Source organism: Dasypus novemcinctus, chromosome 1 (genome assembly GCF_030445035.2).
Source record: "Dasypus novemcinctus isolate mDasNov1 chromosome 1, mDasNov1.1.hap2, whole genome shotgun sequence".
In the NCBI taxonomy this organism is placed as follows: Eukaryota; Metazoa; Chordata; class Mammalia; order Cingulata; family Dasypodidae; genus Dasypus; species Dasypus novemcinctus.
Genome location: NC_080673.1, coordinates 186,458,861 through 186,485,077, shown reverse-complemented (window position 1 = coordinate 186,485,077; position 26,217 = coordinate 186,458,861). Strand labels below are relative to the sequence as shown.

The 26,217-nt window shown below is 37.7% G+C and overlaps 1 protein-coding gene across 3 annotated transcripts in view; it reads right to left on the bottom strand.

Annotated features, from left to right (window-relative positions):
• ADGRA3 (adhesion G protein-coupled receptor A3) overlaps positions 1-26,217 on the bottom strand; it is a 133,150-nt gene that overhangs the window by 61,706 nt on the left and 45,227 nt on the right. The window contains exons 3-8 of one of the 3 annotated variants that reach the window (XM_058300372.2): positions 20,406-20,477; positions 14,471-14,542; positions 9,716-9,787; positions 7,292-7,452; positions 5,351-5,564; positions 2,263-2,427 (exon numbers count right to left, since the gene is read on the bottom strand). In XM_058300372.2, coding sequence (XP_058156355.1) covers positions 2,263-2,427; positions 5,351-5,564; positions 7,292-7,452; positions 9,716-9,787; positions 14,471-14,542; positions 20,406-20,477 — 756 coding nt within the window. Of the gene's footprint in view, positions 1-2,262; positions 2,428-5,350; positions 5,565-7,291; positions 7,453-9,715; positions 9,788-10,752; positions 10,963-14,470; positions 14,543-20,405; positions 20,478-26,217 lie in introns of those variants that run through there. The other 2 variants (XM_058300376.2, XM_071217162.1) reach the window with 2 other exon arrangements.

Genomic DNA, 26,217 nt, shown 5'->3' with positions numbered 1-26,217 from the left:
AAAAAGAAAAACAGTGCAGCAAATGGATTTTGCATTTCTTTTAAACTACTGTTGGACTAAATAACCGCCAGTTATATAAGGTCAGACTCTTGTCCAATATATCTGGTTTTCTGCAGAAGATTCCGTATATACGCAAAAATGAGTTACTACAGCAGGCCCAAGACGACTGACTGTCTTTAGAAAAAAAAGAACTGCCTGCAAAAACTAGCCCTTTGCTGGCCTCTGCAAACTTGGTCCTCAGAGTGTTCCCGGTCAAATAATTAACTGATAAAGGTGATTCACCTTGCCTGGGCTGTGCAAACAAGGTGGTTGCCCTAAACCCCTGCTTTACACCTGGCAGTATGGCATTTTGCTACATTCTTAGCAGATGATGCCTATGTGACCAGCACCCAATGCAAGCAAGGGCTTCGCTAGGCAGATACACTGCACACAGGTTGCTGCATTCTCTTCGCTAGGGGAAGAGCACACTCTGTGAGGCCCCTCACAAGACAGAGCAAGCGTAAGGAAGTCTGTGTGTGGATTCCTCCAAACCTCATCTATATCCTTCTCCCTTCCATGATCCGGCTGCGTAGTCTTACTACACCAGTGCACTAAATCTGAGTCATGAGTACATCTACATGCTGAGGCCTATGAGTCCTCGCAGCAAACTGAATGTTGGCGTGATATGGGGCAACCCTGGACAGAATATACAAGTGAATTTTTATCAGAGAGAAATCACTCGCTAAGCAGGTAAGCACACATTAAGGTCATCACTAATTGGATTGGGACACCTTTGTTATGTGAGTTCCATTGTTAAGTTCCCCAATTGGGAATGAAATTAAGCACAATTGATATAAGTTGCGACTGATCCATTACACAGGAGCTGCTAAATTATAATATCACTCACACCAAGATATAAATTGTTACCAAAAGCTGCATAAATAGATCAAGCAACACTAAACTAAATCTTATTAATAGTGTGAGATTTTAATTGTATAATACATGTCAAAGATAAATAATTCATTAATTGGTTAAATATGCAGATACTTTCTTCTATTTTTTAAAATGTAAAACTGTCCAAAACTATGAGAAAAAAGTAGAAAACTCACATAAACAGAAAACATCATCTTATAATTTAATAAACAAATGAACAAATGTCATTTATTCTACCTTAAAGAATACACTATAAATATTATAGACCAATAGTTAATTACATAAGAAACTTATCCACTGGCAGTAATGTTGATTTTCATATATGCATGTAAAAAATTATTTTTAAATGTGCAAAGGGTAATAAAAAGAACCATAAAAAGAAAAATAAAAAGAACTGCCTGTGCTAAATACATTATCTCTTCTTCACTTTAGATTTGAAATACTAACACCCAAAGGGCTTCCTTTATGCTTAAAAACGTAGGCTAACAACCACAATGTAGCAATTTTTTATACCAATCACAAAGAATGCAAACTGCCTATCAAGAAATCTTCATGATGCTCAAATGAGTAACACAGTTCTCTTCATTTATATCAACTATAAGCTCATTATTAAAATCCCTGAACATTAAGAATATCATGTAAATAATAAATTTAAAGGTGTTTTAAAGTAACTGTGAAAGTAAAAAGAGTCTAATATATAAATTGCTACCTCTCATAAATTCTAAATTTCCTACCAAAAAAGAAAAAAAAAAACAAAACCTTAAATATTAACTCAGTCTGGCTTATTCTAATACCCAGGGTTACACTGGCTCCTCAAGTTTCAGACTATCCAAAAGCTTTCATTTCCCAAAGTTCTCGATTGCCAAAAGAAATGAATAGGGGAAGGAAATGAAATATGAGCTTCTCCTATGTAAGATATCTACTTAACCGGCCATTAGTGAAAAGTAACTTAGTGATTCACAACTTTTCCAACCTCACCCATAAAAAAGCCCTTGAAAAAAGAGAAAACACTTTTAGTCTGTCTGAAATTTGCATACTCTTGGCAGAAGATTCATAAAGTTGTACAACAGAGCCATCTGTTAAAAATGAACACCACAGGATCTATCCTCTAGGGCTCTTAATCCAAGAGATTTGGAAAAAGGCTCAAGCATGTATTTTTTTCTTTTTTAAAATCTATAGATGATTCCGAAACCATCACTCTTCTAAAGGATCTTAGATAAGTAAGGATATATCAATAATGTCTGTCTCTCTACACACACACTTCTCAAAATCTGTTACCAAGAGCCCAATCACGCGCTTTTGAGAATAAAGGGCCAGGTGGGCTTTCTCGGTACCATCCACACCACTGACCTGAAATCCCCTTTGTTGTTGACCACCCTCTCCGGAGGGCAGTACTGTGCAGAACTTTCTAATACCACAATATCGACAGTCCTCGTATTGTTCCCACGTTTGGTCTGGACGTGACAGCCCCAATTTCCAGTAGATCCAGCCTGAATATTAGAAATGGTTAGGGCACTGTATGAAGAAAGATTTTAAAAAGAGAGAAAACATGGTTAGGCAAAAAGGAAGATGATATTGTCTCCAATCATTCGTTTAGCAAACATGTCTGAACGTACTAGGGACCCAACACTTGCTAGATAAAAATGAATAAAAATCGACCCCACCCTTTAAGAACTTTGGCAACAAGTCATGAAGACCAACAGGTAAAGTGATACATGAAACACTATGACGACCACGATTGCAGCAGTATAAGCAAAGTGCAGTGGCACATGATGCCTGAGCCGCCTCCTTGCAGAAGGAAGAGCAGGGCACTGCAGGGAGAGGACGGCAAGCGAGAAGCAGAAACATCATGGCGCGCCCTTTAGCAAAGCTAATGGAGACGTTTCCAAGTTACAGCTACATTTCCATAGATTCTGAGGAAAATATTCAAGCATGAAGGCAGAAGTACAGGATTAAGAAAATATTGAAGGCTAAATATTATATTAGAAATAACCAATGAAAGCCCCAAAATTTAGTAAATTACCAATTGAAGATTTAACAAAGGAAGTACTCCATGTAACGGTATACTTCAAGTTAGAAAACAACTATATTTCTGTTGAGCTGTCAGTAAAGTTAGTTTTCAAGATGAAAGTTACTAATATAAAACCCATTAATTGGAAAGCAAATGTCAGAACCCTCAATTAACCTTTGTTCCCATCATATGACCCAGGGTCCTTTGCTATTATTTAGTTACAAAAAAATAAACAATTAAGATAAAATGTATGTATTATTTTAATTAAGTTATACAATTCAGGCTTGGAATTAATACACATTTTGTCTCCTAAATCATGGATAGCTAAATTCCTACATAAAACCAAATATCTAATAAAGACTTGGAGGTGCCATGATATTCAAAATCAAAGAAAATGTTTATTCTCTTCACTAACGCAAAAAAGAAAAACAAACTCAAGAAGCAAGGAAAATAAATTCAATATACTATCAATATTTTCAAGAAAGGGTCACAAGAAAACAGTTTGACCTTAAATTTGAATAACCAGACAGTTCGTCCAACTTTCTACTTTGTATAGCTCGGATGATCTAGAAAGCTAAGTACACAAACATTTTGGTAATGAAAAATCATCCCCTAACGCAGAAGTTCACAAACTCTGTCGGTTCAGAGCCTTCCAACACTCTGTCATTTTTTCACAAAGCCCACAGGCCAAAAGAAATACCTAAGATGGTTCCATTTACCAAGTTATATCCCCACTTGAAAAGAGTAACAGACATAGGTTGAAGAAAACTTTTTTTTATATATTTCTTTCTTAAATAACAATTACTCACTGATGGCATGTGTCTGCTGGGTAACGCACAACTTCTCAAACCTCAGATTGAGATAACACACTGACGCCCTCATTTCCCATTCCAAAATTACTTTCTCACAGAATTTGCTTTTTATCCTAGTAAACACCACAAATTCAGCATCCCAGAGGAGGATACCACCAAAACTAAAAGAAACATAGCGTGATCTTTTAGCTGACACTGTGAACTACCTCAAGTTAGGAGCTATGCAGGATCCAACAGATGTTGAATATCACTGTGCTTCTTTTAAAACTTTAAAATACTCCACAGCCCCTCTGTGAATTCACTGCAGTGCCCCAGTGCACCTGGCAGACCCTTTGGGAACTGTGGCTCTAATATGTTTCGCAAATTTTTGGAGACAGCTCAGCAATACCTTCAATATCTAAATTCAATGCAATTACTGGATTGAATTTCCAGAAATCCTCAAGGCAGCATATTTGGATATTTAAGGAAAAAGAGGTTGCAACATTTCATCTTGCAGGAAAACTACAAACATTGATTCTTACTAGTGTAGGATAAATGAGATGAGGAGAACCATGGATAATCGAGAAGTATCTCGGGTTAACCAACTCAATAAGCATGCTTCCTTCTTTTACAGTTTCTTTATTATTCCAGGGTTAAGGCTGGGTAAAGGACTCCTCAGTCTTCACAATAAAGAGTTTCTCTTTAGCTAAGTGTCCTTAACAGCAAACCATTTGGCAAAGTTGCTATCCTTAGAATTAATTTTTTTTGGTCCTGCTATGAAGTTTAGATTTATTTAAGCATAGCTTGCAGCGATTAATAGATTTGTATAACTGTGTTTACTTTATAGTGACAAAACTTAAGAGTTCCAAATTAACTGAAGCTTAATTACACTCGGAAAAAGGGTTCTCTTCTATTTTTTGAAGCTTTATTGTTGCATTATGTCAATTATTTTATGTATTTATTAATAAACTGTTTTAAATGTAGAATCTGATGAGTTTTGACATATATACAGATCTGTGAAACTATCACCACAGGAAAAACAATGTAACAATGAGGGTCTTCCCATCAGAACTTAATATATCATTTCTAACAAGCAAATGTTTAGAAAATAGATAACAAGCAAACCCACAAAATGATATAGCAAATGTGGCACAACGTTAGAAGTTGGTAGACCTGAGTATCTAGGCAAGAGGACATATTGGAGTTCTCTATATTGTTTTTGTATTACTTTCATAACTTTCCTGTAAGCTGAAAATTATTTCAAAATTACATTTTTAATACAGCATTCATCACAAAATGCATCACTGAAAATGAGGTGATTCCTGAAAGTGAAAGTAAGATCTTAGCAGGAAGGTTAGAAATTAAGTTTGGTATTAAAAGTTTACAATCTTTTCCTAAAACTCTTAATCAGAAAGTCCCCAATTTTTAAAAGTGGTTCCTTTTATTCTATAATTTTTCTTCTAAAATTGGATGGAAAAGAAGATTATGTAATTTTAGACCATGAATAAAAATCAGAAGGAAATGTCAAATGTTTGCATTTAAAAATATAAGATGAAATAAAATATTAACTCAAATTCCAGCTAAACAATGCAATTCTGAAAGGATAAATCAAAACAATTCATCTGAAAACATTTACCTTGCAATCAGTGAGCAGTTGTGAATCATGTTCTTTTCAACAAAGATACCTTGCGCTTCATCAGTTTCTACTATTCGCCCATCCTGATACCATAACACTTGCATGTCCTGATCAATATATGAAGCCATGCACTGGAAAGGAAGACTATCGCCTTCAAATACAACTTGGCGGTGAGATGGGGTCATGTAGAAAGATGGTAATTCAAGAGGAGGATCTAGAGCAGGAACAAAGAAATTTAGTCAACAAATGCAATGTCATATTCGCAACCCATAATTAAAAGTTACCGGAATTATAATTAAAATTATAAAAATATAAAAACAAATGTGACTGAGCCAACACTCTAGTTCTTGTCCCAACAAGGCAGCTATTGAGTCAAGTGTCCATAGAAAGAAAACAGAATTAAGTAAAATTAAAATGAAGGCACTTCATAAATCATTTCTGACACTGAGAGTTGTTCCACTTCAGTGGTATGTTAAGACTATCAGAAGCGGACTAAAAAAATGAGTTTTGAAATGATTCTTAAATATGGAAAATGGAATAGGTGATAAGTAAATGCTGATATGTACCATTTTAAAATACAACTTTGAGATTTTTATTACTTTTGATTAAAGCACTAGTTTCTGATTATAAAAGTAATATACATTTTCACTGCAGAAAATTTGAACATTTTTTAAGAAAAAATGAAAGAAAAAATCCTTTAAGATCCTCTATGTTATAATCACATTTTAAAAGTTGATATACTTCCTCCTCCAGTTAGGAAAGAAAACAGGGAGTAGTTTTAAATCTATGTGCAAAAATATACACAAAAAAGAACTTAAAAAAAGAAAAAAGAAAATAAGAATATATACAAATATCCTAGGCTCATTTAAAATATCCGGTCTATTTGTTTAACACAGAAATTCCACTTTTATCAGTGTACCCTAAAAAATAACAGTAAGTGGGCAAAGATGTACACGAGGAAATAAATCACTATACTGTTTATGGAATGCAAAAGTATTAACCTGACAATTTAACAGTAAAGACAATGTTAAATTATTGCTACATAATGAATTGGTACACATCTATTTTGTATAGAGATATGAATCACAAGGAAAGAAGTTGAAATAATCGCAAGTTAAAAAGATTACAAAATACCCTTAGAATCTGATGATATTTTTGTGAAAACACACACATTTATAGACCAAGGACAAAGGTGCAGAAGATGAAACACTAAGGTCTTTTAAGCCCGGTTATCACTGGGAAGTGAAAAGAACGTAAGAATGGACTGTGCTTTGTTTCTTAATTTTCGTTCAATCAACACACTTTACTTCTGAAACAGCAACAATAAAGATGATTATGCATAGAAAGGGAAAAAAATATGATAGGACTGTTTTTGAGAATTTAGGATATGCTTATACATAAAGTTTGAAGTTTTATAGACATATTTCATTTCCTAAGAATTAAATCCAAATGTAGAATTACTAACTCAAATTGCATCAATCTTTTAGGAACAATGATATAGATCATCAAACCATACTTCCAAATGACTGTATCAATTAACATTCCTACGAAGAAATAATAGGATTTTGTTCAGAGATTTAATTACTATAAACAAATCCCTAATTTGCCAACTAATTGCCAATTGATAATTTGCCAACTGATTGCCAATTGATAGAACTCCTGAAGACGTATGCTATTCTTTGAAATTGGCTTTCATAAAGAACACTGGTCAAAACCTAAGAACAGCTTCTTTAAAGACCAATCCAAAAAGGGAAAAAAAAAAAAAAAAAGATTTTTTTAATTCACACACACTGTTAACATAAATGTAACATTATCAAATCAAGATTAATGGTTGTACTTCAGTTCCATCCAAGCAAAAAGAAAATTTTACATTCTGTCAGGTAAAACATGGTAGCCGGTGAAAACTAGTAGCGATTTTCTTGGTTTTGATGTCTCCCTTACCGCAGGTCAGCAGCTCCTGCCTCACCCCTGTGACTGGCTGAGCCTGCAGCGACTTAGGGTAAGCACACCTGGTGTCCCGCACTGTGATGTTCCTCTCCTTTACCCAGCGATGCATCCACAATATGTTGCAATCACATAAAAGGTACTCAGTCTGAAATTCTCTGTAACATGCAAAATACAATTTTAAGAGTGTACAGGAGACAAAATTAAACCACACTTTTGCTTTACATTAGATTGTCCTTTTGGTGGCAAGCTTGCCATTGCTCACCCTTACCAGCCTTGTGGCACATGCAACTGGTTATGTTCTCCTTCCAAGAGCTAATTTAGAGTGTTTAATCATAACCCAGTTTCCCACTGATCCCCATGGATCCTGGGACCCCACTTTTGATCAAAGTTGGTACACGAACAAAATCTATTTGTCATTCCTCTTCTATGCAACAAGCTCCTTACCAAGGGTTCTGGAAAGCCATATCCATACTGTTTGTCTATCAAACTTCTTCCCACTCATCATAAAGCATGTGGCACTTAAACTGGCTCTTAAAGCCTTCACCAATTTTTCGAGCATCACTGCCCTGTGTTTGCCCTAAATGCCTACAGTCTCCTGTTAATTTTGGCACAGAAACAGCAACCCAAGGCAATACATGCCTGTTTCAGATGATTCTATTCTGTCTAATTACACTGCAAGTTCCTCAAGGGTAGGGACAACTGCTGACAATTTTCTACTCTATTCTAAGTGACAACACAGATATTTACAGATGTAAGGGATAGCAAATCATCAAACTGAAAACATAAAATGAAAATACCGTCTACTTGATATAGAAAATAACAGAATTATCTGTATATGAGGTAACACATCTTATAATTTGTTACCCAGATATGAGAAACAAAGAGAGGCTATAGATAGTTTGGATATAAGCACAATAATCTCTTCAATACATGATTTACTATGCACTAACTATGCACATGGCAAGTTAAGGTAATAAAAATAAAGGTAAGACATTATCCCAGCCAACAAGGAAGATATATAGGGGGAACAAAAGTGTTTAAAACAACTAAAACTATTTTAAAAATTTGTTTTTTAATGCTAAGAGCAAAGATAAGTATATGTGTGTCTAACAGACAGTATACTGAAACAGTTCATTTTTTCATTATTTCGGCAAAAAGAAAGGGGTGGGGGGGAAGGGGTAGAAGAGGTATTTTATAGCCAAGAGAAAGTAAATTTTAAAAACCATTTCAAAAGGATAATTTGACTGACTTCTAATTTCTAAGCACCACCTCCTGGTCAGTTCCTATAACTGCCAAGTTTTTTTTAAAAAATGGATTTTTTTCCATTTTCTGGCTAAAGAAACTTTTCATATTCCTGAGGTATCTCAAAACCCAGATTACCATTTGCAGCCTTTTTAATTTCTAAGCGTCACAAAAACGGCTGACCTGAGCCCACTAAATAACCCACGAGGAGATGTCTCCACTCATGTGAAAGCTACCTCCTGGAGAAGAATGGAAGTGGCACCAACAAGAGATGGCAGATCAGGGCTGATCCAACATGACTCTAGAAGGCATATGGCCGCTCACCAGGATGCCAAGGAGCTAGACAAAGGCTTAAATCTATTCACGACAACCCAGCCAAAAATGCTACAGGAGAGTGAAAGGATAGACCTTATAAAAAGTAAAGAGCTCTGTATATACCAAACAGAAAGCTGTCCGATAGCAAAGAAATTTTTCCCTAGAAAAAGACAATTCCAAAAGAGATATGCAATGAATGTATAAAGCACTACAGTTCAAATGAAATTCCAACAGAAATTGGTTATCACTTTTAGTGTGAAATACATTAAAGTTTGTCTGGAAATACAGGTACTTTTTAAAAGTAACTTTGGTGCAATCTCTCAGTTAACAAAGTTATGTAGGTGGAGTGGGAGTGCGGGGTAATTCTTAAACTATTGAAACTGGATAAATATGATCTTAACACTGACTTTATAAAGCAGGCATTCTAAACATGCCTAGAAAGGCCTGTAGTGAATTCAATCCAGGGCAGAGGTTACAGAATAAAATTAAATCCCTTAAAGTATAAAATGTTCTTAACTATAAAATCTTCACGATAAGGGATACTTTTTACTTTGGAAATTAAGTTTGTCAAGCAACAAAATATTTTTTAATTTTAAAACAAGATCAGGGAGAAACAATATTACCAATTTATTTACTCTAAAAAATAGAATTGATATAAAAAATACAGTCTGAAACTTATTACTAAGGTTCACCCTATTTTTTTCAGTGTTAGTACCAAGCTCCCAAGCAAGATACTAATTTTTGGAAATTCATAAGAATTTCCTCATAACATCTCTTAAACCATGTAATAATATAAATGTTTTCAATTTTCAAAATCTAAGATATATTTTTAAAAACAATATTATAAAAATTCTTACTTACAAAGACCGTAATGAGCCAAGATAGTCAAAAGTTCCTTGAGATAATGAAGAAAACAAATTCCCTGAAAGATTTCTGCAAAAAGAAAGGAAATAATTTCACTTTTAAAAATACTTACTAGATATCCTGTGGTACTATTTCTTATTTTTAAGTATCTGTAATCATTAAACAATGTTGTAAAGAATTTATAAATGTCATTTTACATCTTATAAAAAGGGAAACACTTCTAAGTATTTTCTTCAAGGTCGAGAAAGAAAATTATTCTTAACCTTACATAAAGTAGAATACAAAGTTTAAAAATGTATTACTGCTAGATGAGGATTTTCCTATCAAATATCAGGTGGTCATGAAATTTATATTATTTAGCATAAATTTAACAAATCAGGTCTTTAGTCATAGCCTCATTCCCACAAGAATTACTCCTCTCGTGGTCACTCGGTATCATTTTTTAAAAAAAGCAAAATTTGAAAACCAGTAAGAAATGAACAAGCTGAATAATCGGCGGCAGCAACTCCGCTGTAATTGAGTAAAATACATGAGCTGACAGGAAAGTATTCAGGATTTAAAATGAGACTGAGGATATTATGCCAATATTGGTCTTGAGCAAACTGCTTAACCCCTCTCATTTCCTCTTTTATCAAATAGATTTAATAAATACCAAACCTTGCAGAGTTTTGCATGAACTGAACTCACAATGACCTAGGCTCATTCAAATAGTCTGCTACACTCATAATTGCTGGACCAAAGTATTTCTTCCGCACTTGACTATGAACTCCAGGAGAGAAGGGACATGGCCAGAGACCCTCCAGCAGCTGGTACCATGCCAGGGAATGGTGGATGCTCAAAAATAGTGGCCAATGGTCAGGATACAGGCCCTACCTGCAGGAGGCTTCTAATACTAAATGACACGGAGGGCCCAGAAAGGGGACAGCAAGATTTTCTATTCTTGATCTACAGCAGGCACAGAAACACAATTTAGACTTGGAGCACTCAAGAAAGGAGGTGGGCAGAGAAGGATGCAGCGGAAGATGGGACAATACAGATGTGTGGAGGCTTGTGACCAATCCTGTCTTCTCTTCTGATCCTTCAAGTATGGGAGGGAGTGGCCGTGGGGCAGATGACATCCCCTGTGCAGAGAGGGAAGAGAAGTCATCTGGGAGAGGTCAGCTGTTCCTGTTGACACCTGCAGTAATGCATTCCAGGGTTGGAAGGCTTAACCACACAACACACTCATCCTTCCAAAGATAAATATATAATGAACACAGAATACTATGAATTTTAGTTAGGACACCATTAGCTTGGTTGGCTGTTTTTTTTCAATCTATGTTTTAGGATTCTTTTTTTTTTTTTTTTAATTAAGAAAGGCTGGAAAAATTATCTTGACCCTCATACGAAAATTACCTAGGAATCTAAAAAAACAATCAAAAAAAGGTTACTTGCAAATTAAAAGAACAATGAAAGAAATACTCTTTTCTAGCTTATCAGAGTAGATGCCAAATGTGGATTTCAGAAAGGGTATTGCTGATGGGCATATCATAATATTTTAAGAAAGTACAAAGATGCAATTACATTGTACCACGATACTTTCTTAAGAAGCAATCCTATGTGAAATTTTATGAATACTGGGATTTGCTTTAAAAGAATCTAGGCAAGAAGATGGGATAATTAAAACAAGAATGGCTCTGAGTTGTTAATTGTTAAAACCAAGCAATGGGTTCATGGATGTTCCTTAAAAAACGTATCTAGTTTTTTAGATGATTGAAAAAGTCCATAAATATTAAGCTGGAAAAAATTATCTTACAAATGCAGGATTTACGTATAAACAAAAGAAACAGCACCTTTCCATTAGATTGCAAAATCTGCATAGACAAAAAAGAGAGGCAAAATTTTCCTTGGAAATCCCTTAGGAAGGGTTCACATTGGAAAAAGGCCTGCCATATCCCAGGAAATCCCAACAGAAACCAATTTTTCTTCTAGTGTTGGAACAGACTGCTGTTTGCTTGGCTGAACACCAAATGAAGTAATTGGCTTGGCTTTGGGGGCCATAAAAATGACACACATTCAAAGCACAAGAATCACACTCCAGCTCACACAAGATGCTCACAGGAGAAAAGCAAGAGGAAACTGAGAATGACAAGGTGAATGGCAAAGACACTGCTCTGGGGCCTGGATAGGTTCAACAAAGAGAGCGCTCGAGAATTATCACGCTCCCCACACCCACCCACCCGGTACATGCTGTTGGTTTCTTATTTATTTTTTCTTTATTTACCTACTATTTGCAGAACAAATATATTTGAATTCTCATAAGTTAAACGTGTATGCTACATCACCTCTGTATAGAGAGGGATATTTATCACAGCAGGGTTCGTTAAAGGGAGGGGGAAATGGAAACAAATGGCATCTCCACCAACAGCAGAAGGGCTGAATGATGTGTAATCTGCTCTCTTCTGTACAATATTCTGTAGCTGTTAGCCGGCAAGAGTTAAATCACATCTAGTCTCCTGAGAAGGTATTAGTGCTATGTTGGTGTTTAAAACACTAAGTTGCCAAGAATAGTGCCTTATTAGAGCCCTATATGGCTATACATTTACAGAAAAAATTTAAAAAGAAAACATGAAAATTCATAATAATAGATTGTTAGTGAAGGCTACCTCAGGGGGAGGTTATGGAGAGATGTAATTTTTTTCTTCACATCTCCATATGGCTTTACTATTCAATAACATTATTAATTTTTTTAATTACATAAAGGAAGTTCTTACAAATACCACATAATATTTCTTTTGGAGGAATATTAAAGGTGCAACTCCTGAGAAAAAATACAGGTTTTAAGTCTTTGTATGGAAAACATAATTAAAAAAATAAAACTCATTGCACCTACCAAAAAACCTGTAAGTGGAAAATCTCTCTATAAATTACCTTCCTAAGTGAAGAGCAGAGGTTCCAATCAACAGTTTAGCAGTTATTCCCACTGTTACCGTGGGATGGGATGGGATCCTTTAGGAGCATGGCTACAAGTTTCCTGGCTAAAGAAGCAGGGGCAATTTGTTCTACTCCAACAATTGATTTGAAGTCTCTTCCTTACTGCACAGATGAGAGAATCTCAGTGTTTAAGTCTCTAAAGAGCTTTTTCTAAGTTAAATCGAATGAAAATGGAAGAAACATTCTAAAAAGGTACAAAGAGAAAGAACCAGGCGTAGACAACCCTTGCACAAGACCTTCTACCCTAAACCTGCCGGCTCTTCCTGCAAACAACTGCCAGACTGCTCCTCCCTACTGATTTCATGGCCATTTCTTATATAAAAGACCTGCAGTCGAATCAGTTCTAATCCTCTTTGCTTTTTATAAGCCCTTTTTTTTTAAGATTTTTTCCCCACCCCCACTCCCAAACCACTGTCTGCTCTCAGTGTCCATTCGCTGTGTGTTCTTCTATGTCTGCTTGTCTTCTTATCAGGTGGCTCTGGGAACCGATCCTGGGACCTTCTAGAGTGGGAGAGAGGCGATTACTCTCCTGCACCACCTCAGCTCCCTGTTCTGCTATGTCTTCTTATTGTCTCTCCTCTCTGTCTCCTGTTGCATCATCTTGCTGCACCAGCTTTCCGTGTTGGCTGGCACTCCTGCACGGGGCAGCATTTCCACACCAGGCGGCACTCCTGCATGGGGTAGCATTCCCACATGGGTCAGCATTCTACGTGGGCCAGCTTACCCTCACCAGGAGGCCCTGGGTATTGAATCCTAGACCTCCTATATGGTAGGCAGGAGCCCTATTGATTGAGCCACATCTGTTTCCCAATATATGCTCTTTATAGATAACCGCCTTATTCCAGTTATTCCCAAACACACCACCTTTATTTAAAAAATTAAATAAAAATACATTTGAGGGCTGTACAAAGTTCTTCCACATTTATACTATACATATTTTAAAATAGAGATAAACATGTAGAGATAATTTAAATTTTCATTAATCCGTATAACTTTGTGATATTATTAATCTTACTCTGAGATGGAAAGCAGAAAAGTTCAGAAAAGTTAAAAAACTCAAACTGGAAAGCAGATGTGGCTCAACCGACTGGGTTCCAGTCTACCATACAGGAGGTCCTGGGTTACGCTTCCCAGGGCCTCCTTGTGAAGGCGAAGCTGACCCGCGCCCGCAGAGAGCTGACATCCCGCACCCACGGAGAACTGCACAGCAAGATGACACAACAAAGGGAGACAGGCAAACAGAACGTGCAGCGAATGGACACAGAGCGCAGACAGCAAGCAAGTGGCAAAGCGGGGGAGATAAATGAATAAATCTTTAAAAAATAAAAACAAAAACTCAAACTCACATGGCCAGAGGCATGGTAATTTTACTCCACTGCCCTTGCTCTCGCCAAACTGGACTTACTCTCATTTCCACTTTTGTTTGAAATTATCCAAATCTTTGCATACTTTTGTACCACCAGCTCACTTAACTACCTCTTTCAAGATGTTCTCCCAGAGTACCAAAGCCTTTGATCATCTTTTTCAGTGTGAGCGTGTTCTCTGCTGCATACATTACCATCACATGCGTATGTATGTGCGCATGTGTATGTACAGTAATGTATTATTATGTTCTGATGACATCATATCTCCGTGATTAAATTATGGGGTCCATGTCCCCTACTGGCTTCTATAACCACAACAGTTGCAACTTTAATATTAATCTTAGGTGCTCATAAATATTTGGGTGCCAGTTTAAATGCTTCATTCTATTTTAATAAGAAAGAAAGATATACTTACAGCCTAACCAGATTGGTGAGTCCTCTAAATATGTCTGCATTCAGACAACCGATTCGGTTGTTTGTCAGGTCCCTAAGAAGAAGGGGCCAAAGTGATTTCAATTAGTTTTCTTGGTTAATGAAGCTCACACATTCAATATTCAAGGACAGCAAACATGTATTATACAAGACCTTGCTTTTCAGCAACTTTAAGGTATTTACCTACTTGAGGTGAGATAAGGATAGCACTGAGAGATAAAATAATCCTTATTTTCACTTACCTCTAGCATACAGACTAACCTCTGCTTAATTACAGTGCTCTCCATATTTCAAGCATTATCTTTTACTCATGCAAAAATTACTCAAGATGAAAATGGAGTAGGAAAAATGAGAGCCACTATCTCTTACTGCCTGCAGTACAATTCCTTTGATGACCTACACAGTGAATCATGCTGGGTGAAGTAAGAGAGAAGAGCCCAATCTCAGGACCACATAATAGAAAACTGATAAAAGGGCAGATTATCACATTGATGGAAATTTTGTTTCCTCAGGAACATCTGAAATTTACTGCTTTCTAACTTCATCCCTTAAATACTCAGAAAATTTAACTATAATTTAAAAAAAAAATACTGAGTTAATTTCTACCTTACAGATCTATCATTTAGTCTCCAAGTCAAATTTCTTTAATAACATCTGGGTAATGGCCCAGTTGTTGTTTTCTGGCCACTCCTAACCTCTTATGTTTCCTATCTAATATTACTTTTTTAATTGTTGTTTACTTCTCTTCAACCTATGAAAGTTTTTCTTTTTAACCTACATAAAATTTCAGTAAATATTTCCTTCTATCTTTTGTCACTTATTCTATACCACGGACAGTTCCTTCAACTGTACTTTTACATTGTAATCAAAATCCTGCATTCCTCCTGTTTTAAAAGGAAAGCTTCAGGTTGAGAGATAACAACTGCCAGTTTCTGTAACTTTCAACTTGGGTAACATGGTTTCCACCAATGTAAACGAGTGAACTTAGTTAAAGTACACACAAGAAAACCCTAAAACAAAGAATCTTAATTTTTATTAGTTGCTAGATTTGGAATAACTCATCACACTTAGAATTACAAGATATGACAGTTTGAAGCTGGGTGGATCCCAGAAAATCCTAGTCTTAAAACGAATCCATCCCTGTGCATGTAGCCCTCTTGTAGATGGGACCTTTTTAAATTAGATTCAGTTAAGGAACCTTCCTTTTGTTTAGATCACTTCAGTAGAGCATTACCCAGGGTAGGTCTCAATCCTCTTGTTAAGAGTCCTTTATAAATGGAGGAATAAAAAGCTGCAGACACACGGAGAGGGCCACAGAGACAATGAGAAACCTCCAGAGGTTGACAAACCCAAGAGAGAGAAAAGCCACAGATGGAAGAGCCGGAACCTGAAAGAAACGAGGCCCAGGGAAGAGGGACACAGACTGACCTGGTACCCTGCGATGTTCTGGCTGCCCACAGCTGCAGCTTGGTGAGAAAGCATGGCAGAGTGATGTCTTGATTTGGACACTTTTACAGCCTCAGAACTGTAAGTTTTTAACCTAATAAATTCCCAACGCAAAAACCAACTTATTTCTGTTATATTAAACTGGTAGTATTTAGCACACTTAATAAGAAAAAATTTAAAATGAGCTTTCGAAACCAAAGTTTCAAAAACATTTGTATCATGTTTTCTTCAATGTCCATATCAGTCTAATGGAGAAAGTATGTATTTTTTGAGTCATCCTGTAAAGTGATTTGCAACACCCATTCCTACACTAAAACACTAAGATTCTAAATTGCATCCTTCTTAATGGCAGAAAATATATTAGTCTGACTAGAAATTATAAGGACATAACATATGAATCAGGTATCTATTTATTTAGTTTCTCCCCTTAGAAATTCTACAGCTACCTTAGGTAATCCTAAAGTTCAATAATTTCAGAGCTATGCCTTTCCTCCCTTAAGGGATTCAAATCTTTATTTGGCTTGTTGTTCTCCAATTCCAACTCCTCAGAATATTAAAGTATTTAATCATCTGGGATTTATTTTATTCCAGCTGATTTTCACCTTACTTTTGGGTTTTACTGTTTAAGAAAATTAGGCATCATCTTAAGAACTGCTGCTTAAACAAGCATTTCTGGGCTCTCTTTATTATCTTGTCTCAATTCTGACTTTTAAATGCTTTAATTATGATGGATTCTTTGGAAAACAATTTCACTTTAGCAATGTCTATTTAAAACAGTATTTAGGTATCAATAATGGGTTTTCATTTGGACTGAGAATCAGCTGGAATTTACTGATAAAGCAAAAGAAAAACTGATTGGTTCTAGAGCTTTTACCTACTTCCAATAGTTTATCCTTCAAAATGCCTATAAACTTAAGGCAGAGGTATAGTATGCTTACAAAAATGCTTTATTCTTGGCTGTAGAGTAAGATGTACAATTGAGATAAACAGTTTCATCTCAAGGCATCAAAAGGAAAAAGTACCTGTATCTACCACCAACTAGCAATCACTCCTACCACAGAATATCTTTATAACCTATTGAATTTGTACATACGACTCCTTCGGCTTGCAAGTCGTACCATAAGTTCAATTACAAGTCAGCTGTTTGGAATTAAGAATGTATTTCCAAATAGGAAGAACATTATAAATGGCAATTATCTCTCTAGGCAAGAACACAAGAGACTACTTAACGTGTAATGCAATAAAAAATGTTAAGACGATGCCTGGCAAAATAGCAGTAATTAAATGAAATGCTACTAAACAAGATTTTTTTTTTAAATTTCACTTGGCAATACTGGAGAAATTATTTACTGGAGTATTAAAGAAGTAGCTGGAGAAGATAGTCTGTAATATTCTTAAAATATCCTAATGAAAATGTGTTTTATTCAAGTTTCCTTCAATCTGTATCTCAGAATAGAGAGATTAGCATTAATCTTCCTATTATCTAAAAAGCTATGAATAGAGTGGTGTGGATCACAAAGGGAGAGAATAAGAAATGGCCTTGTCTGACAGTATGATGCCTTAACCCTACCCTTAAAAAGAAAGAAGAAAGTTACAGAAAAGTTGGAGGGGAAAATATTCTAGAAGTTCTCAAACTTTCATATCCATGTCACCCGGAGGGATGGTTAAAGCCAAGAATGTGGGGCCCCAACTCCAGAGTTGTTGATTGGAAAGTCTAGCAGTAGTACTCTGTAGCACTTCCTGGTTGAGGACTCACATTTCTAGGTGCAAGCTGAGCCATCCCAACAGGGGGTCAGTAAAGCCCTGGGAAGAAGCACCAAGTTAAATTAGGCTCATCTGGCTGCTGTCCCTCCCCTCCCCACTGACCTCGTCATTCTGGAATTGCAGTCCAGATATCTATGGCTGTGCTCCAGACCCTGCCTAGCCGAGTCCTAGCAACTGTCAAGACATGCAGTGCCCCCACTCCGGCTACTGCCCTCCTCTCTAACAACTAGATTCCAATTCTCTATCTTGCTTGGTATACATGATTCCACTAGACTGCAGACCCACTAAATGCTGAGCGTTGTTTACCACTTTGATTGCATTGCTGTATCTGGGTGATATCACTCTTCCTAACTCTAAACGTAGATTGATCCACTGCAACTGACGCCTACCTACTGCCCATCCAGCCCCAACTCTTTTTATTACCAATCTTTAACTCAAGTCTCTATGCACTCACTGACTTACTCCAGACCTGGTCGGTTTTTCTGATTTATTTCATTAATACCCAAAGCCTTAACTGCAAAATTATGGAGTGCAGAGTGAGTGGGGTAGAAGAAAGCTGATTCATAGCAAGATCTCTTCCAGATATCCCTGAGTTTCTACTGAGTACTATAATCAAAAATGAATACAATGAATATCTCACTCCCCTAGCCCCCAAAAATAAACAAACAACCATGGCCAAAAAAAAAAATCCCTACAGCCAAGTCTGGATAAAATTTTAAATAATCGGACAAGGAGATGGAGAGAGAATCCTTTAACTTCTACTATTCTTAGTCTTACAGTCTGAACCTTAAGGCTTCCCAAGCAAGGTAACTGGGAGTGGGAGCTACAGGTGGTAAGTAGCTCTTTGTATGAAAGATAATTTTACTAGTAAAAGTAATAAAAAATTCTGCAAAATGTAGCACGGCCAACTCTTACAATTGGACCAGACCATAAAAAGGAACAGGTTTGGAATGACAGCAGAAGAGTAGCTACAAGATGTCCAAAGTATTAAGATGGGAGCCCAGTGGTTAAGTCAGGGTATGAATAAAGAAAGAGCAACCATAGTCACTTTTAATACACAAATACAATAGGAAATAGAACATAAGAAATAATTACATGTGGAGGGAGGGAGGACTCAAAAAGATACAAGATAAGGGTCCACTGAAAGAAAATGAAAGCACGGATCTGGTGTCCCTCCCCAGTATATGTATCCCTGGTCTCTCTCTACTTCTGTGGTTTTCCCTTTTTGCTCTCAGAACTATTCTTACACACAAATCTGATCACATCAACTCCATATTTAAAAAGTTCTGGTAGTCCCCCACTGTCTGAAAAAAATAGACTCAAATGCTTTAACATAGTGGTAGGTCATCAAAAGCCTAGCTCCTGACTAGCCTTATCTCCCGGTGTTCTTTTCCTGCTTTCTACGTCACAGTCTGGCCAGGGAGCTACTAACCTCTTCTCCCGGGAAACGTGTTCTTCCACATCTGCGTCCACTCTCCTTAGAATGCCATTTCTGCAATACACATTCATCCCTCAGGAGCAAGTGCAAATCTAAACTCGGTCGCTCTTGTGGCAGACTGTTCCCCTGTCAGGTAGTCCCTCTTTTTTCTCTGCAGATTAGTATTTTATCTGTTACAGCACATGCTAGCTGCATTTTCATTAACTATTTTCTCCCCCAGGAGTGTGTGAACTCTTCTAGAGAAGTCAGTGCGGTAATTGGCTAGCACTCAATAAATGCCTATGAAGGAAAGATGACTATGCAGGTGATAATTAAGTGACGACAAGTCTATGGGTCTTGAGCGTAGAAAAGAGTCACCTCTCAAACAGGAGTCTGTTCACGCAAAAACTTTCAGAAGAACATCTGATTGCGACTGGGGGAATGAAAGGGTGCTATTTAACTTCTGAAGAATAAAAACTGGCTTTAGATTATGAAATGTTAATAAAACAGATGTAAAATAGACAAGAAAATGGCAAGACTAGGTCATTAATAGAAAGATTTTTTAATCGATACGGTATTTACAACAGAAAGTGAATGAACTCACAATTTGAAAATCATTTACAAATTAAGTTAGCTGCAGAGCCAATACAGTAACTATTTTATCAGCGTAAGAGGGACACAAACATCAACCACCACACAAATCCTATTACTGTATGTGACAGGCTGAATTATATACCCCAGGAAAAAAACATGCTCTTATACTTAACCCCACTGCTATGGTGTAATCCCATGGTAAACAGGACCTCTTGAAGATGTTATTTTCAGTTAAGGTGTGGCCAACTTTATCAGGATGGTCTCAATCCTATTACTGGAGGCTTTATAAAGAGAAAGCCACGGCAAGAAGCCAGAAGCTAGAAGTCAATGGAATTCAGAAGAGAAAGGACAGGACATTGCAGTGTAAAGGAAAGCCAAGGAACCCAAGAACTGCTGACCAGCCAGAAGGCTATTCACCCCGGGAAGAAGGAAACCTTCTAGCCTCTGAGAAACCATGAGCCAGTAAATTCCTATCACTTAAACCAATCCACTGTGTGGTATTTGTCATAACAGTTCAGGAAAACTAAGACACTGAACAAATTAACCTTCCTCCAAGATACTTATGTTAAACACTCCTTGTGGAGGTGAGCTTCTAAAATGTATTAAATATCAGTTTTTCAAATTCTGTTAAAGTAGATTAATAGCTACTTATTAAAGGAACAGTTCAGGCTCTTAAGCAAGCAGCTCAAACACTTACAATCTTTTTAGCGACGACAGTCCCCAGAAGGCACCTGGATCTATACTACTAATCAGATTGTTTCGGAGATCCCTGTTAAAAAAATAATAAAAGAAAATTATTTACATATAGCATTGCAACAAATATTTAGATCTTACTTATCTGCTATACAGAAATGATAACAATGGAGACAAAAAGGTTACACCAAGATCATCCCATTAGAAAGTACAAAGCAAGAATTCAAACTCTAGCAATGTGGCTCCAAAGCCATTTGTTCTGGTCAATATAATAAATGTATATGTCATAAAAGATAAATGTGTCCTAACATTATTGAAATTTGAGTTATCGCTGAGCTACAATCATAGACATTGTTTCTACAATTTCTTCCTTATTATGCTATACTTTGGTTATAAAAATAAATCAGTGACTGCAGTGTCAAATATAATTAAATTTAAGTGTGTATATATGTATATATGTGTTTGTCATCTTCAAATATAAACATTCTAAAAGATGGCAACCACCTATATGAATGGATAAATACAATGTGGTATGTGTGTACAGTGGGATATTATTCAGCCATAAAATGTAATGAAGTTCTGACACATATTATAATGTGGATGAACCTTGAAAACATTACGCTGAATGAAGTAAGTCAGACACAAAAGGACAAATCTTGTGTAATTCCACTGATAGAAAATATCTAGAACAGACAAATTAACAGAGAAAGAAGTGAATTAGAAGTTACCTGGGATGCAGAAAGGGGAGAATGTAGAGTCACTGCTTAAAATGGATACAGAGTTTGTTTGGGGTGATGAAAAAGTTTAGAAAATAGTAAAGATGGGTTGTACATCATTATGAATGCAATTAATGCCCTGAATTGCATATGTAAACATGGCAAACAAATATGCTATAAAAGTTCCACTACAATAAAATTTAAAAAAATAAAAGTCTAAAAGGCATGTTATTTGGGTGTTTTTCATATTTTTTCTCTCCCTGGGCTTCTAGGATTAAGTTTTCTATGAAGTGAGGCTATAAAAGGTATATGTAAAAATTCACAGTATACAGATCAAAGCAAAGATTCACAAGCCCCAGCCATCACAGCACCTGACAACAGTCACAATTTGTTTTCTCAAGCAAGCTCGAGTCCATGTAAGTACACTTCCACTAGGTGGCAGCAGTACCACAGCTACATCCCTCTACCAGCCAGGACCTGGGCCCCTGAAAGGTCTCCTGTGTCCTGCTCCCTGACGGAGCCAGGGGGACTCATGAGTGGCCCCTCTAAGAGTTTGGCCAGGACTCTAGAGAGAGCTGACAGTCAGCTACTGGAGCACTCAGAAGCAGAGCAGACAGCAGCCCGTTTCTCCAAACCAGGACGCACGCAGACCTCGCCCCCTGAAGTCCGCAGTGCTCTCTGGTCATGACCAGGGAGCCTGAAGCAAGACAGGAGCCAGAAACTCTCTCCAGCTTCTCCTCTCCTGGCCATCTCCACCTAACAACGGTGACCTTGCCCTTTTCTTCTGCAGCTACATCTGAGCCTGCTCTACCACTCTTCCAACTGATTTACTGTTGGGAGGGAAGGGGAAGGGCGATTGGATGCATAAGGGGGAGCAGAGTCTCTGGTTGGGGCCATGGAAACGTTTCGGGTATGATGGGGGTGATGGTGGCCCAGCACTGTGAATACGATTAAAGCCAGTGAACCTGGGAGTGGTGCAGATGCGGGGTTTTATGCTGTGTGTGTGTTACCACAATTAAAAAGAGGAGACTGAAAGAAACTATACACTGCCTAGGGATGCACCATCGTCAGTGAAACAAACAGAAAAGCAGGAATGATTATTACGAAGGTCAAGTAGCAAGAAACTTCTGGGTTCCTTTAGTCCTTTTCTTATTTTTAGTTCAGATTTAAACTTCCTGGAAGTCGATCTGGACCACACTTACACTTTGAAGAGTTTTTATAACCACTGCCCAATCTTGAGCATTCAAGCCCCAGAACAGGCGGTGTGAATTACTTAGAGAAAAATCTTCAGTTTGCCTTCTCAACACGCCTCCAACTCAGAACCATCTGGCTTCCTTTCTCCACTGTACTGAAGAAAAGCTTTCCGAGGAAGTCTTACTGCAGATAGCACATATTCTTTGTGCTTTCTTCCATCAAATTAGACAGGCGCATTTCAATTTTATTGTCCCACCAGTTGATGAAATTTAACTGTTGCATAGCCTGATTCACAACATGCTATTTTTTTTTCCTAACAGCTTATTTGTACCACCATTCTAGCAAAGGTACAACACTGGGGCTGGTACCTGGACAGGCTTCCTGGTAATGTCACAAAAACATACTGATGAGGTTGGACATTTCACAAAAACACACTGATGAGAAGCGAGTCATTCATTTACTCTAAGTGTATTGTTCTGGATGTGTTATTGACAACACTTCCCGTGCTGTTTAATACATCATCCGTGTCTATCAGATTGATCGGACATTCTCAAGAACACGTCTCTGGAAATGCAAACTGTGACATCTGTGAACAGCAGAGCCCCCAGCCCATCCCATTCCCATATTTCTTGCCCCACCCACATTATAACTCCTCAGGTATTCTGCAGAACACATTTAGGGTTAAGGTGGCTCTCCACCCCCATCTCCCCTTCCCCACACAACAGAATCGGGTCTTTCTAAATAAGACTGAAGCCCCCTGTACACTAATCAGGGTTCTCTAGGGAAACAGAGCCAACAGGAGATATCTGTAAGCAGGATGAGATTTTAGAAAACCGTCTCATGCGACCGTGGGGATGCACAAGTCCAAAAGCCAGGGACTCTGACGAAGCTCTGCAGTAAGTTCCCCAGGAGACACGGGCTGTCTCTCACGTGGCAGGATCAATATAAAATGGCAGCTCCCTTTTCCTGTGTCTTTTTCTCTGTGCCCCATTTATATCACACCAGCGAGAGGGCAGAGACCCAACCTGAGTCACTCCTCACTGGCGCAGTCCAATCCGAAAGGGTCTCACGCTTGCAGGAAGGGACTAGTTCAAAATATCATCTTTCTCCTTCTGGGACTCATAAAATACTTTCAAACTGCCACACACTGTAATGCCACAATTCTTTCCCAAAAGAAAGGATTATTAAATGCAGGTATAAAACCTATGCTCTGATTAACTTTACTAAATATTTCATTGATTGGAATTCAGTCCATTTTATACTCCACAAGAAAACTGCTTTGTCAACATTGGTAGTTCCTGTAATTTGGGGCTGTTTTTTTTAACTCAGTTTCTAAGACATTTTTTCTCACATACCTGCAAATATCTGATAAGTCAGGGAGCTTCTTCACCAAATCCTTTAAGATGGTAGTAAAAAGTCTTAGAAGATATTTCAGTAAACACACAAATCCTACTCTTTTTTGGTGGTGGTGTTCTACACTTAAATGAATAGAAAAGATGGTCTCTGGTGTAGTGATTTTAACAGAATTAGAAAACTCATGCAGAGAGTAAATTACCTGCTACAAAGGCAGGGCCAGCATCCCTTATTCCCAGACACCCACCTCATCAGTGCCCCACCCAAACCTCCCGGGACTGCTCTTCTACACCCGACCCCAGCACCTGAGGTCTGAGATGACCTGAGGCCTGTGATTTCTCAATCACCCAAGAAAGAGCCCAGAGGGGAAGGGAGGTGGAGAATGCTCCTACTTCGGGGAGGGAGCACCCTCATATTTAAAGGGCCAAGACCACAAATGGATAGACCTGCTGTCATTTACAAATACAAGAATGGGGGGTGGAGTGGCAGCAACTATGAAGAGTTCTAGAACTTCACAGTGACAACAATGATCGCTGTTTAATACGTAGGGGAGAAGGGCTACAGGCCTTCTAGTATCAAAGACCTGGTGGTCCAGATGGTGCCCCAAAATTCCCATCAGCAACCCTCTAGGCACAGGCACCTGATCAACCCCTGACCAGATTTCTCAAACAGGCCTGGCCTTCATAAACGGCATGATCACACAATCCTGGTCTTATTTAAATCTAGGATTTGGGGGTAGTAGTAATTCCCACTGCTTTAATTAGATATTGGGAGGTAAGCGGGAGCTGTTAGTAGCCACCTTGATACCAGGACAGAAGTGCCTGCGTAATCAAGCAAAAAGACAAGAGAAAAGAGAATAAATACTGACTCCCTGGATCCAGCAAAGCCTGACATCCATCTCTAATGCAGGGCTTTTCGGTTTCATAAATCAATAAATTCAGTGAATTGGTATTTGTCCTTATCATCCCACTAAGACCTTACAATTACTCTACGAGGTACTATCCTTGCTTCAGATGAGAAAACTCAGGATTAGGAAATATGACTAAGGGCTAGTAAGTGGTCAAGTCAGGAGCCAGGATTTAAACAAATCTTTCCAACTTAAATAGTGAAGATTTACTGAAGGAACTAGGTATATTTATTTAGATGGCAATAGGGAGATAGATGGAGTAAACATGTCAAAAGGTTAGCAAATGATTAAATCAAGATGCTGGAGATATTTTTTCAACTTCTCTGTATATCTGAAAAACTTCATAATAAAAAAATTATGAGGCATTATCCAGCCTTCCAACTGTAGTGCAAAAGCAGCCCCTTCCTTCTCTTTCCTCCTTGATGGCATTACCTTGGCCTATGATGAAATGTCACATAGTCCTGGCTGAGTTCCTGAAACAAGCCATAGGTCTCTCATTCATTCACTACAGAAAGTGGTCTTTCTCAAAATCAATGTGACTGTGACTCTGTCCAGCTTAACTATCCAAAAGCTCCCTGACCCACCTAGGAGAAGGGTCAAACTCTTTAAAGGTAGCCCTGGCCTTGCCCATCAATCCTATACCAACTTCTCACTTCTCATTCTGCCTCATCACCCCCCTCCAACATGCAGTCAACCAACCAACCAACCAACCACTCTCATCATGTACACTAGCATAGTTCAGGAGGTTTCTAGGAAGGACCACGTTTCTCTACAGAGACCTTTGCACATGTGTTTCCCAGTCTTCCTCATCCCATATCCTCACCCTCGTCTCCCTTCCCTCATCTAGATAACTCCCACTCATCCTTCAGGACTCAAATTAAACATCATTCCTTCCTCCAGAAAAATATCTCTGCCAATAGTGCCCTGTGTTCTGACTACTGTGGCCCTCATCTCCCTGCACTGAGTGCTTAAACTGTCTTTGACAAAAGACTAGAAGTTCCATGAGGCTAGGGTCCATTTCTGGACTGTTTAGTGAGAGGGAGACAATCAATATATAGCAGATGATGGATGGATAAGTGGAAAAAAGAAGTAAGTCATTACAGGAAACCTAGACGTAAGGCAGCCTTTGTGGTTGGGTCCACCTATCTCTCAGACTCACATTAACTGACATTTCATCTTCACTATAAAAATATTTTTCATAAAGTATTATTAGCCATGAAAAATCATTGATCTTCATAAAGTCAAACAATGGACAGAATGCTACATCTCACTCACAGACATGCACATTTCTCAAAACAGGTAGAGGACCATGAGGTCTGCAATAGACCTTTAAAAAATCCAGCAAACATGTGCATGTTAATAATTGTTAATAACTGTCAATAAATCTTGGCTGATAAGTGTGTGATATGGAGGATTAAATGGGTGTTAAGGGAGGATTCCTGCATTATTCTTTGAATGTTTCTGTATGTTTCAAAATGTTCATAAAAATCACCCATCCCCCCCTCCATTTTTTAAGTTGTAGGAAATACAATTAATCAAAAGACCCAATTATAAGTTCCTATTCCCCCTCCCCAAAAGAGCCAACCCCATACTTCAGAGATAAGAAGGTTTTATGAGAAAATTCAATAATGTTTCTCACTTGCATT